Source organism: Salvelinus namaycush, chromosome 19, assembly GCF_016432855.1.
Source record: "Salvelinus namaycush isolate Seneca chromosome 19, SaNama_1.0, whole genome shotgun sequence".
In the NCBI taxonomy this organism is placed as follows: Eukaryota; Metazoa; Chordata; class Actinopteri; order Salmoniformes; family Salmonidae; genus Salvelinus; species Salvelinus namaycush.
The window spans coordinates 50424434-50444764 of record NC_052325.1 but is presented as its reverse complement, the minus strand read 5'-3'; the positions used below and the strand labels follow the sequence as shown (position 1 = coordinate 50444764).

Genomic DNA, 20331 nt, shown 5'->3' with positions numbered 1-20331 from the left:
TATCATCTGCTGTTTTACAACTGTACACCCCAGAGCTTGAAAATGTGGCTGATTGGATAACCAGGGTCCTCATGGTGCCCTCTGATTGGATGTGTATTCCATATTGTGGGAGGAGCTTTATTCCATCCTTGTACCAGCAGATCTGTCCACTGGGGTCTGAGAGCTCACATTGCAGTACAATAGGACAGCCTGCTTCAATGGACGTGTTCCTCTCAACCTCTGGGGCAGCTGAGAACCTCACTGGTGGAGCTATAGGTGCTTTAATTAATTTAAAGAAATATATTCAATGGAGGTATCATTCTAACATTAACATGTACATACAAAAGCAATTTGATTAAGTTCATCTGAAGATGTATGATATTATGTGGCTACCGTCCTGGCTACTTGTTAAGGGTTGTCTAGATACTAAAAAGAGGGCACAATTGATTAATTGTTGTGTCTAGAGTCACCAGAGTTGAAGTTATTGCTTTAACAAATTTCTATTTTGTAAATATCATGAGATGATTTGAAGGATATTTCACTCATCACAGGAGGTTAGACATTTGAATGCTGAAGCTATTAGTTGCACTGCTTTGAGCATCGCTGTCCAATTTGTACCTGAAAAGGTATTGCTTTTCCGAGAGAATTTAGTGGTAAATCTCACATATCCTTTGAATTAAATTAATTAATTTAATTCCATGCAATCAAAATCAGCATTTCTCTTAATCGAATCTGCTACTAGAAATACTATCAAGCATCTACTTTTCTACTGTGTATATCACATAACTAACTCTTCCAAAGGATGCTTAGGCCTACTAATGACTGATGGAATGTAAAAGAAGATATGATGTTCAATACAAACCGACAGCTTGCACGCATTACGAAGCATTAATCAACATATTAGTTAGTGATTTTGACCAAACTCAAAATTCTTAGATCACCTGCAACATCCACCTTGAATGCTATGCAGTCATCTAAAGCCTCACAGCTGTACACCCCAGAGTGACTGAGCTCCGCTGATTGGAGGATCACAGCCCTCAAAGCGCCCTCTGATTGGATGTCGACTCCATTCTCTGGGAGGAGCTTTGTTCCATCCTTGTACCAGAACACCTGGGCAGTTGGATCTGAAAGCTCACATTGTAGAACAATGGGGCAGCCTGCTTCAATGAACTTGTTCCTCACAACTTCTGGAAGTGCTGAAAACCTCACGGGAAGAGCTATGGGGTTTTCAAAGCATTTAGGAAAAATATTTAACAAAACACGAAATGCACCTGTTTCAAAGTGCTGATTCTTGTTCTATGTTATATTAAAAAGCTATTCGTACCTTTAAAACCTACTGTAGATCCCAGTTTTTCAGGGATACACTCATTATTACAAAGATGTATACTGTAACACAACTATTAGTTACAATACAAAAACGGAATGAAATGTGCTGCACCCCTAAAAAGCTGTTAAAAAGGGAGGCATAAAGAGGAAAATCACCTTGAACATCCACCTTGAATGTCATGGCATCGTCAGTAAGACTACAGCAGTAGAGCCCCGAGTCAGAGAGCTCCGCAGAGTGAATGACTAGTCTCTTCACATTGGCTTCACTTTGGATATCGAGGCCAGTTTTGGGAAATAGTTTCATTTCATCTTTAGACCAGCAGACCTGGGCTAGAGGATCTGAGAGCTCACACTGCAGTACAATGGGAGTGCCAATTTCTACGGACTTGTTCCTCTCCATTGGTGAAAGTGGCATGATCTTCTGTGATGGAGCTAAAGGGTATGAATATGTGTGGGGAGAAAATGGTATGGCTTTGAAGTTGTGTTGAAAGACAATTGTATTAAGTCTTGTGCACACCGGTTGCGTCAAACTGTATGTGTTCTGGCGGAAGTCCATTTACTTCAATGGAAGGCAATCCGCAACTGCTCCGACTCATCTGCCGGACTAGGTTGCGGTGCATAGCTCTGTGTGCAGTGTGTCGCACACAGAGGATTTTACCAACATGCTTTGCGGTGCGGTATCCGACACGTAAGTAGATAAACCATCGGAAAAGTTGCTAATGTGTAGCGTGATTCTTTTTGTTATGTTGTGGCGCATGGACTGAGAAGACTACGTAAAACGTACTGTGCGGCAGTGTAATGATGCAACCTGTGTGCACGTGACGTTAGGCTACTTCATTGATTAAAAAACACATATTGATCTAGCGGTGCTAAAGTTCAGGTAGTTGTGGAAGGAAAGTAGTAGTTAATGTCCTCCCAGACCATCAAATATAAGCACACATTAGATACTGTAAGAGTTAAGGAAAATATTGCAAAAAAAAAAGAACAGTGGCTACACCAATGAGAATATAAGCATAAGCTCCTATTATGTGTTGTGTAGCTAAAAAAATAGCTGCAAATCACCTTTGACCTCCACTTTAAATGTGATGGTATCACCTGCTGTTGAGCACTCATATGTTCCACCATGTGATATTTCAGCGGATTGGATGAGTAGTGTCCTTTTGATGCCATCGGACTGGATTTCCATTCCACTTTGAGATAGGAGCTTTGTTCCATCCTTGTACCAGTACACCTCGGCAGTTGGATCTGAGAGCTCACATTGCAGTATAATGGGGCAGCCATCTTCAATGAACTTGTTCCTTTCAGCTTCTGGAAGTGCTGAGAACCTCACAGGTGGAGCTATGGGTGTCAATGATCATAAAGGGGATCACAATGTTAATTTTCTGACATGTTTTTAAATGATTCAAAGATTTCCAAGATATGCAATACATGTATTTCATTATGAGGGAAGAAACTGCAAACACACCAAACTGATTAAGACCTGGCTCAAATGACAGAAAACCATTCAAACGAGATGCCAGACACAGTTAACAAAGATAAGACACAAAGCAGGAAGGAACAAACAAGAACTGAAGAGCAGAGAGTGCAAGAGTCAAGGATGGTGCAATCTCAAAGCCGCTAAAGGTTTACAGAGAATAACATGAAGGACACGAGACAGGCAAGTGAGGCAACAAATGACAAAGAGGTGTCTTCATAAGAATGAGGGAGGACAAAAGATGAAGGTAATTGTTTAAATAAAAGATGTGTCAAGATGTAGTAAGTAGGCACCAGGGCATAATTCGCATGCATATCAATGGATACTTATAGATTGGTTTGGCATTTGCAATATCCCCCTTGCACCCAATTGCAAGTTATGAACCAGTACACTAATCTCAATAGCCAAATAGGTATAAACAAATTCTCCTCAAATGTTGTCCATTGGGTCGTCACTACCATATTTATATCTGCATACTCGGTCACCATATTCCTCGAACATTTTGTCATCTTAGTAATGGTTGTGTTTTCATGTGATTGTTTAGCCTTCATAGAAGACTATCCACTAATTGTGTGGCTGAAATAAGTACCCCATCATTCTGTGCACTTAGCGTTCACGTTAATTATTAATTGTGAGTTACGCGTGCAGATCTCAGGTGTGAGTATCTACTGTATAAGCTCAACAAACAATAGGAACAAACAATGGAAACGGACAAGTGATATCTTTTCTGTTAGATACTCTGCCAAGCAACACCAAACACCACCAGCCATCGGTTAGTTACCACTGCAGAACTTGATTGGTTGATTTCTAATTCATAGATAGTTTTAACATCACCTTTTACTTCCACAGTGAATTGGAGGCCATCCTCCATTGTCTCGCAACGGTACACTCCAGAGTGAGACAGCTCTGCTGATTGGATAACTAGAGTTCTCATAGTTCCATCTGATTGGATGTCTACTCCACTTTGGGTTAGGAGCTTTGTTCCATCCTTGTACCAGTACACCTTGGTGGTAGGATCTGAGAGCTCGCATTGCAGTACAATGGGGTTGCCTGATTTGATGTACTTTTTCTTGTCTGCTTCAGAAATTGCTGAAAACTTCGGAGTTGGAGCTACAGGGTTTAATATGAAGAAGATTTGGGTTATTGAACAGGTAATGTAGGCTTATCACCTGAAATCATCTGCAACATTCTCTGCTGAATATTCATTGACTTGTTTCATATATCGAGAAATCTGAAGGAAAAACTGAAATGTATGATTTAACGCCTACAAAACACTGTCACAAGCATGACAGACCTAATACCTGTTGTAACATTCCACCACCAATTATATCTGATTTAAAGCAGGGTTGGGCTCAATTCAGAATGCATTATTTTAACCATCAAGTTGACCCTGAGGCCTTCAAAAATAAGCCAAACAAATGAAATTGTTGGTGGAAAAAGAATTGGTTATTCTAAGCACAAAGGCTAAAAGAGTATTTGAACATTGTTTCTCGAGAAAAGTTATATATTCTTTGGCATCTGGAAGTGGGACCTGTCAGATTCAATAAAACGAATGTTATATGACTGAGTGGAATTGATTTGAATTGCACCAGAGAGGAAAAGAGTAAAAAGAGAGAGGGTTTAATCCACCTAAAATCTGTCCACATGAAGCAGATCATGAATTATTAAGCAAGTGAGTAGTTTTTGTATGAGTCAAGATAAAAACACATTTTTATTTTGATGTGTAAGGCTTATTTGATATGCAATAGAAGTTTCGTAATGATTAGGTTGTTACGAGTGTACTGATATAAGTGGGATGCACATGACATCAACATGTCAACACCCCTTATTGAAAATGTAAAAAGTATTCAAATAACGAGATGTATCCACCAATCCAAAGAGAGGACAGGAGCTTGACAGCCCGCCGTTCACTCTGAGGACAACGACATAGGCATTTAGTCATTATATCCAGTATCTCCGATTGCACCAAATTACATTTTACATTCCTGTCACTCAAACTCAAATTCTACATCCAGTAAGGTGTCCAATTCAATTAGAATTTCAACTCATGAGTTGTATAGTAGTCAATTCCAAAATGCTTAATTGAGCAAAACCCTGATAGGGAGAGAAGAAACCTCAAAATAAGTTATTTGGGGGGGCTAGTGAAGGGAATGGGGGGGATGACCAATGAAACTGAATTGAATGAATTCACAATGATTAGCAAAAATTCAGTCAATGATCCTCAATGATCCAGATTTTATGGGACGCCATTAAAGGTTTTATTAAAAATAATGCAACTGCATTCACATGTGGGCTGAATAAATCACAATTAACTTCACTAGGGTAGGGGGCAGCATTCGGAATTTTGGATGAAAAGCATGCCCATAGTAAACTGCATGCTACTCAGGCCCAAAAGCTAGGATATGCATACAATTGGTAGATTTGGATAGAAAACACTCTAAAGTTTCCAAAACCGTTAAAATAATGTCTGTGAGTATAACAGAACTGATATGGCAGGCAAAAACCTGAGGAAAATCCATCCAGGAAGTACTATTATTTTGAAAGGCTGTTTTTCCATTGAAAGCTTTTGTCCGGTTGAAATATTATTGAATATTTATGACAAAAACAACCTGAGGATTAATTTTAAACATCGTTTGACATGTTTCTATGAACTTTTATTGTACTTTTTTGATTTTTCATCTGTCTGTTGTGACCGCGCTTTGTTCCAATGGATTGCTGAACAAAACTGAGGTTTTTGGACATAAAGAGGGACATTATCGAACAAAACGAACATTTATTGTGTAACATGGAGTCTTCAGAGTGCAACCATATGAAGGTCATCAAAGGTAAGTGATACCTGTTTGTAATGATTTGTCTGCTGGGCGCTGTTCTCGGGTAATCGCATTGTTTGCTTTCGCCGTAAAGCCTTTTTGAAACCTGACACAGTGGCTGGATTAACAAAAAGTTTATCTTTAAGCTGGTGTATAACATTTGTATCTTTTATGTATGTTTATTATAAGAATTTCTGTTTTGTTTAGTTTCACGCTCTGCAATTTCACCGGATGTTGTTTGAGACAGTGGATTATTGAACAAAACGCACTAACAAAACTGAGGTTTTTGGATATAAACATGGACTTTATCGAACAAAACAAACATTTATTGAGAAAATGGGAGTCTTGTGATTGCAAACATATGAAGATCATCAAAGGTAAGTGATTCATTTTATCACTATTTCTGACTTGTGTAACTCCTTTAGTTGGCTTGTTACTGTTTATAATGTCTGCAGGGCGCTGTTCTCAGATCTGTTTTTGAATTTGGTGCTCTGCAATTTCACTGGATGTTGGCCAGGTGGGCATCCCACACCCCGTAGTGAGGTTAAAGAAAATGTCAGAATTGGAGAAGTTATTAACACTTTTTCAGACCAGGTAGCGACTACTCTTATCAAAGTCAAGACAGAACTAAATCTACTGGTAACACAGACAGCAGAATTTGCCATCCATCGAATTAGACGCAACCATTAATTCCAATTAGCGGATATTGCAAGTATTGAATCTGAATCAGGTGAATTACTATCAGAACAAAAAAATATATAATAACTATTTTTTTTAAATTCTGAACCAACACTTGCACTTGACCCCCCCATCCCACCCCCTTCTAGCTCTGACTTTGCTGATAGCTACTTTATTGAGGAAAAGTGCACTTACTATGCCTGTGATACATGGTTGTCCCACCTACAGAATTGTACACCTCGTATTGTAAATAAATTGATTGAGTAATTGATTGAGTAATTAAAAAATATACATAAGAACTCCTCTTCTTTCAACTCAGGAAGCTGGCTTGCTGGGAGCCCACATCTCTCTCCATGATCTCAAAAGGGCATTGGGTAACATGAATACCGACAAATCACCTGGTTGTGCTGGTATTCCTCCTGAGGTCTATTTAACATGTTGGAACCAATTAGGTCCACTATTATTTGAAATTATTAACACAGCTGTTCAGAAAGGTTCATTTGGAAGGGATAAAATACAGCACAAATGTTTGTTTTTATAGAAAAAAACATCTGGACCAAAGCAGGTTTGTTAAAAAACTATTATCCTCAGATAACCTCCATTGCTTATTACATATCTTCCATGCTTTATCAGAAATGAAAGTCCCTTGGGCAGTTCTATCTCTCAACGCAGAAAAATATTTTGATAGTCTAAAATGTCATATATTCGGTTGGTTTTGGAACATACGGGAATTGGCTCCAATTTCATTCATATATTTAAAATACTATATGCCAATCCCTCAGCCCTAATCATAACAGGCAATAAATGCTCTGTTCCGTTCAGAATAACTAGAAGTCCTAGGCAAGGTGATCCCATCTCACCTCTGCTATTTTTATTGTCTATTGAACCCCTGGCCAATGTAATTGGACAATTGAAAGAAATTACACCATCATCTCTTAATTCCATGGATCACATCATCTCATTATTTTCCGTCAATATCTTACTTTATCTAGACAATGTCTCTCAATCCCTCCCAAAAGCTCTGAAGACCATAGACAAATTCAGTTCTATGTCAAGTTTTAAAATAAAAGTTTTAAGTTTTAAAACGAAATCTGCCTGACTGCCCCTCGAGACCCCGATGGAGGACTCCATCTCTACTTATGGAATCCCAATCGTTTCCCATTTTAGATATTTGAGAATATATATATTTCCTTCCTTCAATAAAACCATTGGCAGAAACTTTAACAGAACGCTGAAATCAATTATATTCATCCTCAGTAGATGGACTAATATCTATTGTCGAATATAATATACTGCGACATCAACATTTCTGTATTTCAATGCTTCCCTTGTCTCCCCCTTCTGGCTATTGGGATAAAATCCATAGTGCGGTTAAAAAATTGATATTGCAAGGTAATCGGGCCGGATAAAATTAACAAACTTGCAAAGAGGGAAAAACGTAGGAGTACTATCTGTACCAAACTTTAAATTGCATTTAGTTCCATCCTAAATTCGTTTAGACATGATTCTTCCGCCCCCTTGGCTGAGTATAGAGAGATATATGGTGTCTCCTATTGCCTTGGAAGAGGTGGTCTTCACTGATATATCCTTTAAACAATGTAAACTATGCTTTGGTCCTATTATTGTGCGCACAATTTCTATTTGGCACAACATTTAAAAAGAATGTAACTGGGAATCAAAATGGCTTGCCCATTCTCCAATATTTCACAGCAACGTCTTGCGATCTGAAGGGTGGCCTTTTGCGTCCCCCCCAATGGTCCAAATGTGGAATCTGTACCCTTGCTGATATCATGGACAGTAATGGTTTGAGAATATTCCAATATTTGAAAGACACACATTACCAGGCTATTCTTTTTTTCTAAATTTACAATTTAGGTTAGCTATGCTGGCTATGGAGTTCCTTGGGAAACCAATGACGGGATTAATAAATAAATGATCTGGGCTCCCGAACGGACTGATCTCTATAATCTATAAAAAAAACTTTTGGAAAGGTCATGTTCATGTGCTAGCCACCTAGAAAGTATGGTCTACAGATCTAATTAAATCTAAACAATCCTTTAACTCGAACAGGATATGGAAAAATATGACCTTGGTGTCCCATAATTTGAATCATCAATTTATACATTTTAAGTTAATTCACAGACTGTAACACCAAGGATGGGACATGGGGGGATGGGACGCGATGAGACATGTGGGGTTACGGGGATGGGAGGTTGTTTATACCCCCCAACAAAAAAATGAAAAACAAATTAGATGTTGGTCACCAAAAAAAGAAGAGAAGTTATTTGACAACATCCATCCACCATTTGTACATGCAATGCATCTTAGCATATTACTATGTTGTGCTAATGATAGCATTGAATTGGCTTTCACTGGTTCGTAATTCTCAAAAAATGTCTTAAAATCGATCACACATACTTCAATCTAATTTAATCCGCGAGATCCAGATTTGACTTGGAATTAAAGATTTTGGAATAGAAATGTTTCCAAAGATTATCATACGTTTCTACGCTACGTTTCCTTACAGGCTCTACAGAAAGTCCTTTGAAGTACAGAAGGCATGGAATGTAAGTATAAAATCTTGGTTTGAAACAGTTCTGTTCAAATAACTATTTCTTCTGGAGTGATAATCCCGATATAAATTGGAATAAAGAAAGAGCTATTTTAGGATGTTTTTAGAGAAAGCTATAGAATCAATGCAAATAAATTGGATACCAATAGTAGCAATATGCTAACATGAGCACTGTAACATACCGTTGGTGGATTGCTCTGAAGTCGTCAAAGCTCCATTTGAGAAAACATATATTGGGATAAAAATGGAAAACTATGCATTTAACACTGTGGTGCTGTCATGGTTACAATTTGAGGTCTGAAATGATGCTCTTCTACATACATTTACATCTGTCCATTTACTGTATATGTTTTATTTTATTTTATCTTTATTTAACTAGGTAAGTCAGTAAAGAACAAATTCTTATTTACAATAACGGCCTACCCCGGCCAAATCCAGACGACGCTGGGCCAATTGTGCGCTGCCCTATGGGACTCCCAATCACAGCTGGATGTGACCCAGCCTGGATTCGAACCAGGGACTGTAGTGACGCCTCTTGCACTGAGATGCAGTGCCGTAGACAGTCGGGAGCAAGGCCTTCGTAAAGACAATTGAGGAAGTCGATTTCATATGTCACTGTAGTGACAGATTCCAGGTCTCTTGCACACCACAGGGATAAACTAAAGCCTAACCATTAACTTTGGACCTAACACATCTCTAAAGGTCTAATTACTGTATCCTTTTATTAGTAAATGATTAAACAGACCAAAAAAAACTGAAACAATTATTACCTTTCACATCCACATGAAACTGCATTGCATCATCTGTTGTCTTACAGCTGTAGCTCCCTGCATCAGACAGCCTTGCAGATTCCACATCCAATGTCCTTATGGAACCTTTCGATTGCATTTCTAGTCCATTCTCTTCATGTAGCAGTGTTCCGTCCTTGTACCAGGAAACATGTGCATTTGGGTCTGATATCTCACAACGCAGGACAATGGGACCGCCTGCTGCAACGGACTTGTTCCTCTCAGCTTCACAAGGTGTTGTGATCCTCACAGGAGGTGCTGGGGGTGTGTGAAGTAGTATTAAGAGAGAATCGCATCACCATTAAGAAATATTTGCTACAATAAAATGGCTCCAGTATCTTAAGAGCAAATATCACTACCGAGATTAGTCATGCCAATACCTCTCAAGAATCTCAAATGAATAAGCAAATACCACTAATTCTGTCATGTTTACCATATAAGTATAACATAACTGTTTTATTAGAGTTGATATATAAAATTTAAGGGGAGGATATTTTTGGTTAGACTGAGATACCTATGAATACAAGTTAGTGTGACTTTGAATCTTACATATAGAATAATCAGACAAATCGTTATAAAAGCACTCAAGCTCAAAGTATCACAATGACTCATTTTCAGTATTATTTTAGTATGAGCTAAATTGAATAAGAGTAAATGTAGCAATTGTCAAGTGTAAAAGATTACTTATAGCAATCAGTTGATTTTTACACAATGTCAACATTGTGCCTGTCAGTTGTTTTGTTTGATAAAGCTAACCATATTTAATCACCTTCAACATCCACCTTAAATGCAATGTCATCGTCATCCAATTGACTGTCACATTCTCCTAATTGATAGAGCTCTGCTGATTGAAGAGTTGGTGTCTTCATGGAGGTATAGAGCTCTGCTGATTGGAGAGTTGGTGTCTTCATCGAGCAGCAGAGCTCTGCTGATTGGAGAGTTGGTGTCTGTATTGAGCCACAGACCTCTGGTGAGTGGAAAGTTGGTGTTTGCATGGAACCACATACCTCTGTTGATTGGTGAGTTGGTGTATGTATGGAGCCATAGAGCTCTGCTGATTGAAGAGTTTGTGTCTGCATAGAATCATAGAGCTCTGCAGACTGGAGAGTTAGTGTCTGCATGGAGCCACAGACCTCTGCTGATTGGTGAGTTGGTGTATGCATGGTGCCATAGAGCTCTGCTGATTGAAGAGTTTGTGTCTGCATAGAATCATAGAGCTCTGCAGACTGGAGAGTTAGTGTCTGCATGGAGCCACAGACCTCTGCTGATTGGTGAGTTGGTGTATGCATGGTGCCATAGAGCTCTGCTGATTGGACAGTTGGTGTCTGCATGGAGCCATAGAGTTCTGCTGATTGGATAGTTGGTATCTGCATGGAGCCATATAGCTCTGCTGATTGGAAGGTTGCTGTCTCCATGGAGCCATAGAGCTCTGGTGAATGGAGAGTTGCTGTCTCCATTGAATAGTGTTCTGCTGATTGGACAGTTGGTGTCTCTATGGAAAACTGCTCCACAGATTGGAGACTTGGCATCTCCATGGAATATATTTCATATGTTTGAAGATGTTGACCGTCCTTGTAGTGGAGGATCTGGTCAGTAGAGTCTAAGGGCTCACAGTGAACCTCAACGGGGCAGACCTCTTCAATGGACTTGTTCTTCTCAATCGCTTGGTCAGCTGAGACCCTCACAGGTGCAGCTATATGCATTGTGGTGCACACAGAGAAAGGTTTTCAATTGATGTTCTGTGTGCCTTCTCTTATTTACAAATCCTTTTCTAAAGGTACTACACATCATTGTGTGTTAGCATGGATGAGTTAAGAGAAAACCGATGGCAAAGGTTAACAATGAAGAGAGGCGACCAGATTAAGAGCTGGTCTAAAGACAAGATAAATAAGACCTAACAGTACATTTCCTAACACAGAACTCAGTTCACTACATCACTCATTCCTTTTTTAGCCACTCGTACATACATTTTCACATTTTGTGATAAAGGCTCATTGCGACAGGGACAGATTCTGGGCAGCAAAGGGAATGTGACGATTGGATGATGAGCAAGACATAAGATGTGCTTCAAGAATGGAAAAGCTGCTTGTTACAAGCGTCATTGTTGTTTGACTCTGTTAAGAATGACGATATGACATACTAAACAATTGACATGAATTAATATGAAGACATTCAGCCGCCCACAGACCATTCAGATGTTTGATTAAAAGCCAAAATAGCAGGGAATCAGATGAGATTGAGGGGTGAAGGGATCACAAGAAGAAACACATTTAAACTACTGTCTTTATATGCTTTGAAGGATGGAATACACTAGCTAATACACCACCATTGTTAGTGGCATGTATATGCTGGGTTAAAATGGAGAGTGCTAATGTTGAAATAGCATTATATCACCTTTATCCATAGTGTATTGGGAAGACTCATCAGATATCTCACCCTTCTCACTGCCAGGGTGAGACAGCTCTGCTGTTTGAACAAAGCCACAGAGAAAACAGTAAGCTGGATGATAGCTTCAACCATGTAAATGCTTCTGTCAGATTTTGATATGGAGTAGAAAATGGTTTATGTGGAGCACCACCTTTGATGGCCACATTAAATTGTGTGGTATCGCCAGTTGTTTGGCAGTCAAACCTCCCACCACAGGACATGTCATCTGGTTGGATGAACAAAGTCCTTATGCTGCCCTTTGATTGTCTGTCAAGTCCACTATGTGGGTAGATCTGTGTTCCATCTTTGTGCCAGCAGACCTGGGCAATGGGGTCTGAAATCTCAAACTGTTGTACAATTGAGAGGCCTGCTTCTATGGACTTGTTCTTCTCAACTTCAGGGGCAACCAAGTTTGTCATGGGCGGAGCTATAGGTAATCATTGAGGGGATAATTCAGTGTGAATTATTTGGAGTGGTTATAAAATGGCTAATGTAAAGAGACAATATCAACACTAAAGCATCTAGCTTTTTAAGTATTAGCTCAGAACATGTAAGAAGACAATTAATCCAAAAGCTACAGAAAGAGAGTTAGTCGCAACTGAAACTAGAGAAAAACAAACATTTGACAAAAATCACCTTGGTTCTGTACAATTAATGGGGCAACATCTTCCGCTGTCGCACAATAATACGCCCCAGAGTTGGAGGGGTGTGCCGGTTCGACAACCAGGTTCCTCCTGATGCCCTCCATTTCGAAAGGTCCAGTGTCAGAGATGAGCTCTACTTTGTCCTTCTGCCGTGACACCTGGGCAATGGGGTCTGAGATCTCACAGGGTAGTTCAATGGGGCAGGTTGCTTCAAGCGGCTGGCTCTTCACAACCTCTGGTGAAGGTAAGAACTTCACTGGTGGAGCTAAAGATGATTATCCATGTTATAATTGTGGAATTTACAGCAGATAACAATATTTTGGGGGAGGGAGGGGGCTTACAGTAAAGCTTCCCCAACTGACTAAACTGTCATTTCTCAAACCAGTTTCAAAGAGGCAAACCTATTGCTTCAAACAGTAAACAAACAACAATTATTTCCTTATTTAATGAGATGGAAAGCAAGTGTTTCAATTAACTTAAGAAGAAGAAGAAGTATGTCCCCACAGACAGACAACACAAATAGCCACCAATGTTAGTTGCATCTAATCTCCACAAAACTGTCTAGGGTTACTCTGTATGAGATTTGAACCAAAAAGCCACAAATCACCTTTGATATCCACAGTAAACTGGAGAGTGTCGTCAGAAGTTTCACAGTTGTACAGCCCTGAGTGAAAGACCTCTGCTGATTGGACAATGAGCCTCCTCATGGTGCCATTAGATTGGATGTCCATTCCAGTCTGTGGGAGGAGCTTTTCCCCATCCTTGCACCAGTAGACCTGGGCAGTGGGATCTGTAACCTCACATTGCAGTTGAAAAGGGCAGCCTGCTTCAACCGACTTGGTCTTCTCAACATCAAAGATAGCTGAGAAGGTCACTGGCACAGCTAGCAATGAGGATGAATGAAATACCATATTATAGAGATAAATCTTTAAATGTATCTCATACAGTATATACACTTCTATGTGGCTTCAAATGATTTGAAAATACAAAATGAGTAAAGTGATCATCAAGTATGTGTAAATAGATAGCCACAGCATTGCAAATCAATCGAGCACAGGTAGCAAGGCTATATACAGTATTCTGTTCTGTAAAGTTATTTGTTCATGAACACAGAGAAGGCAGGGATTATTAGTTGCATTTGGAAAAGGACACGACTGTTAAAGGATGTAAAGCAAAGGCAGAAAGGGCCAAATCACCTTTGATATCCACATGGAACTCCATGGTATCATCCACCGTGGTACAACTGTAAGTGCTAGCGCCAGTCAGTTCTACTGACTGAACAACCAACGTCCTCATGTTGCCTTCTGATTGGATGTCTAGTTCATGGTTTGAAAAGAGCTGTATTCCATCCTTGTACCAGTAGACCTGGGCAGTTGGATCTGAGAGCTCACATTTCAGGACAATGGGGCAGCCTGCTTCAATGGACTTGTTTCTCTCAGCTTCTGGAAGTACTGAGAACCTCACAGGCCGAACTATAGATATGTTTAAGTCTTAGATCATGGTAATCCATAATTACATTGTTGGTTTGATTAGGGAAATCATGATATTATTGGTTTGATTAGACAAATCATGATTTCATGACTTTTGTCAGTTTTAAAATGGCAGTTTCTAAAAAAAACGTATTATCGAAGATCAAGCAGGTTAAGCATTGTATTGTAATAAAAGAAGGGATGATCATAAAGCTCATTGTTAATAGGCAGCAAGAAAAAGAGCGACAGAAAACATACAGTACAAGACCATCATTGTTAGTAGCTTTGTTAAGAGGGAGCTTGTTAATTTTTCGTAGAGCCCAAAATAAAACTTTTTCACCTTTGACGTCCACATTGAACTTGATGGCATCACCCTTTGTCTTGCAGCTGTACGACCCAGAGTAGAATATCTCTGCTGACTGGACAACTAGTGTCCTTGTGATGCCATCTGACTGGATTTCTATTCCACTTTGAGGTAGGAGCTTTGTTCCATCCTTGTACCAGTAGACCTGGGCAGTTGGATCTGAGAGCTCACATTTCAGGACAATGGGGCAGCCTGCTTCAATGGACTTGTTCCTCTCAGCTTCTGGAAGTGCTGAAAACCTCACAGGTGGAGCTATGGGTGTTTAGATGTTATCATGTTTTTTTATGTCTGTGTGTTACATTCATCTTATGTTTGATTTGTGATGTTCAAGTGCAATCATCAAACTTAATACATACTTGTGGAACAGATGTCTATCAGGTCAGAAGGTCACAAGAAATGTGTTAGTAACACACAAGAAATTAGTTCAACAGAAACCACTTGCCACTCACCCTCAACTTCCACGTTGAACCTTATGACATCATCAATGGCATCACAGCAATACACTCCGGAATGGGAGAACTCTGATGATTGGATGACAATTCTCCTCATTGTGCCTTCTGACTGAATATGAAGACCCTCGACTGTGTGTACCTCCACCCCATTCTTGTACCAGTGTACTGGAACTGCGGGGTCTGACAACTCGCAGTAGAGTACAATGGGGTTGCCAAGTTCAACAAATTTATTACGATCCATCTCTGACAGCGGTGTGAACTTCACTAGAGGAGCTGCAAATTTCAGAAAAATCATGAGAATTTTTCTCATCACAATTATAACACTTTGACCAAAATTCAATTGGTACAATAGAGTAAGAAAGGACATTTTTCTCATACACCTTTCATTTTTGGCAGTAATGAATATGTACCTTGAATATAGAGTGCTGCTGAATCTCGTATTCCATAGGCAATGAATGTGATCTCAGCACCGTTGTCTGTGTCTCGTACCCCTTGTATGCGAAGGGATTGGTGCGTTCGAGACCGCCGCATGGAGTAACGGTCGTCCTCCAGAAGCTGAGTGCCATTCAAGAACCATGAGCCAATAACTGAGGCAGTGAGCTCAATTGAGAAGCAGGCATCCTGGCCTTCTGGCACCAAGGCATCCTGTAGGGGGGCTTGTATTCTGGTCACAGGGACTGAAAAACATAGCAATATTACACCTCAATTACGCTCTGCATTCTACTTCAAACTCAAATTCGGTAACACCTTATGCAAAGCAGGTTTCCAAAGGGTTATAATGTTAAGTATCTCTATGATTTTGTTTCCGCTAAGAGCTGCTCCACATTCAAGCTGGCTTGATTTCTGATTGTCTCCACTTGTTCTAATGGTGTTTGCTGAGCACAGAATTCAAACTCTCTCACAGGTCAGTCATTACAACTCAGAGTAGCTAGCTAGCTAGCTTTTAGGGATCAGGTTTGGATCATTAGCTAGTTGGCGAATGGCTAGCATGGTAGGAATGATAGTTAGCCAATACTAGCTTAATATTATGCTAGCAGATGATAATGCTAACCAATGTTTTGCTGGCTAAACATTTGGCTAGCTAGCAGAATGGGAGTAGTTACAGCAGTGAATTATTTTGACAGACATCACACTAGCCCCAGCTAGTTGTCTAGCAATGGCTATCATGTTACACCATTTACATTAGCATACCTAGCTAGCTAAAGTGTTACATTAGCTAGCTAGCAATATAAAAAAACATTCTAGTAGCAATGGAAATACAAATTAAGCTTTGCCATCTTGTCCAGTTTGGCTTGAATCCAGCTTGGCGCTAATGTGCCAATCGAAAGGTATATGTAGCAGATTTTCAGTTGGGAGGGCTTCTGCTTACCCAGGTGAACTGCCCTTGGGAACTCCACATTGTTGCTCCTGCCATACTTGTTGACACCGCATATGCGAAAGCGATAATCTGCCTCGCAGGGAACGCTGTCGCCAAGAATCTCCACTGAGGTGGCCGAGTCGGTGGTCAAGCATTGCAGCCACTCCTGAGAGCCGGTGCCCACCTCTTGCCTCTCCAACACGTAACCCGATGGGGGGTTCTTCCGGGTGTCCAGCGCCGGAACCCAGGAGAGGAGGGCAGCGTTGGCACGCTCTGTGTTGATCTGCACACCCACTGGGCAGCTGGGTGGGCTATGCCTGGCCGCTGAAAGCAGAATATACTATATACAGTATGTAATGTATAAAACGCTAGCCCATGTTCTTATATTTGGATATAGATTCTTATTGGTGAAATTGGATATGAATTCAGTAGAATTAGGCTTGACGACCTTAGGAACACAATTTCTATCCCATTTGTCTGACAAATTCACCACCTACAAAATCTAATCCCAAACAGATGCCACAAGTATTGTACCTTTTACCCTCAGCTGAGAGGAAGTTTTGGATCTTCCCACAAAGAAGGTCACAAGGCCAGAATCCTGGGGCGTTGTGTTGACAAAAACCAGAATGTGAGTTTTTCCAAAGGACTTCAGGATGGTCTGATGAGTCTCACGGAGCTCCGTCCCCTCTTTGTACCAGTGTATGTCCATTTCCTCCTCCTCCACTTCAACACAGAAGGCAGCATTTTCCCCCTCCAAAACATCCACCTTACGTGGAAGCTTACGCACGATTGTGCCTACAAGGGGACAGAGTAAATTGTAAGGACATCAATAGCTGTGAAAAAATAACTGCGCTGACATATGGGCGCGTTGTACTGTGGTGTGACGTCAAACTGTAAGCGTGCCATATTTGTTCATTCAACTCAACCTGATCTTACATGAATTTCCTAAATCCACCCCAACCATGTCATGCTAACGATGGCTTTCTGTGTGTATCAGTCCAGATACTGTGTATATTATATATAAATACAGTAGATGTACAGAATTTACCTTTAACTGCCACCTCAGCAATGCTCCTCCCCCCATCCGCCATCTCGCAAAGATAAATCCCATCGTCGTCGACTCCGATGTCACGAATAGTTAGTCGTCGTTTTGTTCCCCACTCTTCCATCCCATATTTGGCCCCTGGCTGTAGCCGCCTGTCCTCCAAATACCATGTGATGGGAACAGAGTCCTCAGGAACCTCACACTCCAGAACAGCCAGGTCCCGTTCCCACACCTCCAGATCAATGAGGGGCTGTTTAAACCGCACAGGCGGTTCTGGCATTAAGGAGACGGAGGGATACCATTAAAGGGGTTAACGGCCACCTACGTAGGACTCATTTGAAGGACATGGTAAAAGAAAAAATGACTCATACAAGGAATTCATATGTTCCTTTTATCAGAGATGTCTGGCCTCAAAGTTAATACAGTAGTATAACATTGTAAAGAGGTAGCTCTGACACAGAACAAAGTCTACTGACTTAGCAAGACTAGTTATTTTTTGATAAATCACTTTATAACGTGGTGTTTTAGACATGTTACCCCAAAACCGTCTTGACTATAGCCAGTGGAAAATCATGTTCATTTGTATTTATTCTATTGGTTTAAATCTTTGAATTGCAGTTTTAAAACATGGTAAACAATGTTACTTTATACAGTGCTGGTTTACACTAGGAATAACTCCTGTTCAATTCAGACAACACTCACTGCTGTTCGTGTAAATACTGTCCATGTGAATTTCCAAACATAGCTGACAACTGCGCTTGATCTGTGTCCTTGGTCTAGATCTATGTTATAATCTGTAAATTGAAATATATTTCATAGTAAATACCAATATAGCAAACAAGTTAAGAAGAATCATATGAGACAAGTGGCTTCATTCAGTTGGTATGGAAAGACCATTCACACATTGGGGCGTTGGATAGGCAATAAACTGTTTGTAACTGACACCATCAGACAATACCAGTTATAAATGAACGAATGTGAACTGCTCTTTGAATTATGTGTGTATTTCGCTGACTATATACTTATCCGACCCACAAAGAGCTTGATGATCCAATAATTGAGGAAAGACTCTTAACAAATTCACCTATTTAAACCTCTACTCCCATCTGCATTACCAGGATAACATTGTGTAAACATGTACTTTATAGCCTGCCATAGCTCGAACACAATGTTGCTTTGTAGCCTTCCCTAGCTCCAATACAATGTTGCCACCAGTGCTTTTCTCTGCGCCATGTGCGAAACATGATCCCACCTCTAGAGACTTCGATCACATGGACCCCCCCCCCCCCCCCCCCCCTCCCAGACCTTTAAAAACCTAAGTGACTTTGCAGACATTGGACCGGTTGGAATCCACTTCATGTCGATGAGCTTGGCCAGGTCAGGTACTTTGAAATATCTCTGTTCAAGTTTCAGATAATTAAGACGTACCATTAATCCTCTGGTGAATTAGGGATTGAATTGCTTTGCAGGAGCCAAATGATTTGGCTACTGATTACACTGGCCATATGCAGCTAATTGACTTGTTAGCGTATTCATTTAGCAATGCTGATTACCTGTTAAAAGGCTTATATATGGTATTAAGTCAAGGGGAGATGTACACACCTGCATGGAGTTATGTTTTTATACATGTTATATTGTTCCATGAAAGTCATTCTAGTTCTCTACTGAAGTATGTTAACAGCCAACTCTGTAGCAATGGACAAATACCAGTTTGACCTACCTTTCACAGAGAGATGTACAGCACTGAGGGTTTGTCCTGCAGTGTTGGATGCAGCGCAAACATAAACACCGTTGTCCTGTTGCTTACAATACAGCACTTTAAGTGTGAAGTAACCCTCCCTGTCTTCATATAACAGGTACCGTCTTCCGGACATGATCAGCCTGCCGTCTTTCCTCCATATTATTTCTGGTTTGGGCTTCCCAGTCACAAAGCAGCGGAATTTGGCATGCTTGCCCTCTGTCACGGCAAACATTTTCACTTGCTTGGCTTGGTTGGTCACTGGGTCGTCTTTGAGCCGTGTGGTCAGCTGCCTACCACTCCTCTGTTTTCCTTGATGGCCTTTCCAGTGGCCGTTTGTGTAACCGTTTCGGTTTCCCTCTTCCTCGTGACCCGGGCCTGCATCGACGAGCAACACGGCTCCAGCCAGCCCCTCTCCAAACTCATTTCTGGCCTTGCATGTGTACACTCCACCGTCGGGTGCACGAGTCTTGAAGATTTTAAGCTGGAACCATCCCCCGTCCTGGTAGCCCACATTGAAATGTGTACTCTCAAAGATCTGGTTGAGTTTTCTCCCGTCCTTTTCCCAGACCACCTCTGGCCGTGGTTTTCCCCACAGCTTACAGGAGAAGACGGCGTCTTCGCCGCGGCCCACCCGGGTGGAGAGGGGTTTGATCAGGAAACGAGGCTTGTTCTCCTCCCGGACCTCCATCTCTTGGGCCTCGCCCTCCACCTTCAGGGTCGCCGCGGCATATGTTTCCCCGATGCTGTTCTTGGCCTTGCATGTGTACTGGCCGCTATCCTCTGTGGTCACCGATGAGATTATGAGATTGTAGACATTTCCGTCCTCGAAGAGGCGGTAGCGACCCTCTGGGTGGATCTGTTCGTTGTTTCGCTCCCAGATGACCGCTGGCCTGGGGTCCCCGCCAATCTGACACTTCAGGACGGCGTCAGTGCCACTCTGCACTACTACGGGGCGAGGGTAGGCCAGGAAACGTGGGGCACCACCAAACACATCCATCTCTGCTAGTTTGCCAGCCTCACCTCACCATAGGCAGGCCACCAGCATGCAGTTGCTCCCTCACAGGAGTCGGGCTGCCCACTTCTGTACTGTACAAGGTTCTAAAAGAAAACAAACAGAAAGAGACATTGTGCAATACCTGGCAGACATTGTGTGGGCATACTTGCAGAAATATGTTTTTTTGCCCGCGTTACAAACAGCTATATCG

The 20331-nt window shown here is 41.1% G+C and overlaps 1 protein-coding gene across 1 annotated transcript in view; it reads right to left on the bottom strand.

Annotated features, from left to right (window-relative positions):
- The window catches only part of LOC120064047 (obscurin-like protein 1), a 75271-nt gene extending 55148 nt beyond the window's left edge, over positions 1 to 20123 (bottom strand). Inside the window, exons 1-6 of the mRNA XM_039014358.1 lie at positions 19106 to 20123; positions 17389 to 17658; positions 16875 to 17135; positions 16353 to 16664; positions 15394 to 15660; positions 14981 to 15256 (exon numbers count right to left, since the gene is read on the bottom strand). Coding sequence (XP_038870286.1) covers positions 14981 to 15256; positions 15394 to 15660; positions 16353 to 16664; positions 16875 to 17135; positions 17389 to 17658; positions 19106 to 20123 — 2404 coding nt within the window. The remainder of the gene's footprint in view (positions 1 to 14980; positions 15257 to 15393; positions 15661 to 16352; positions 16665 to 16874; positions 17136 to 17388; positions 17659 to 19105) is intronic.
- Between the last annotated feature and the right edge of the window lie 208 nt (positions 20124 to 20331).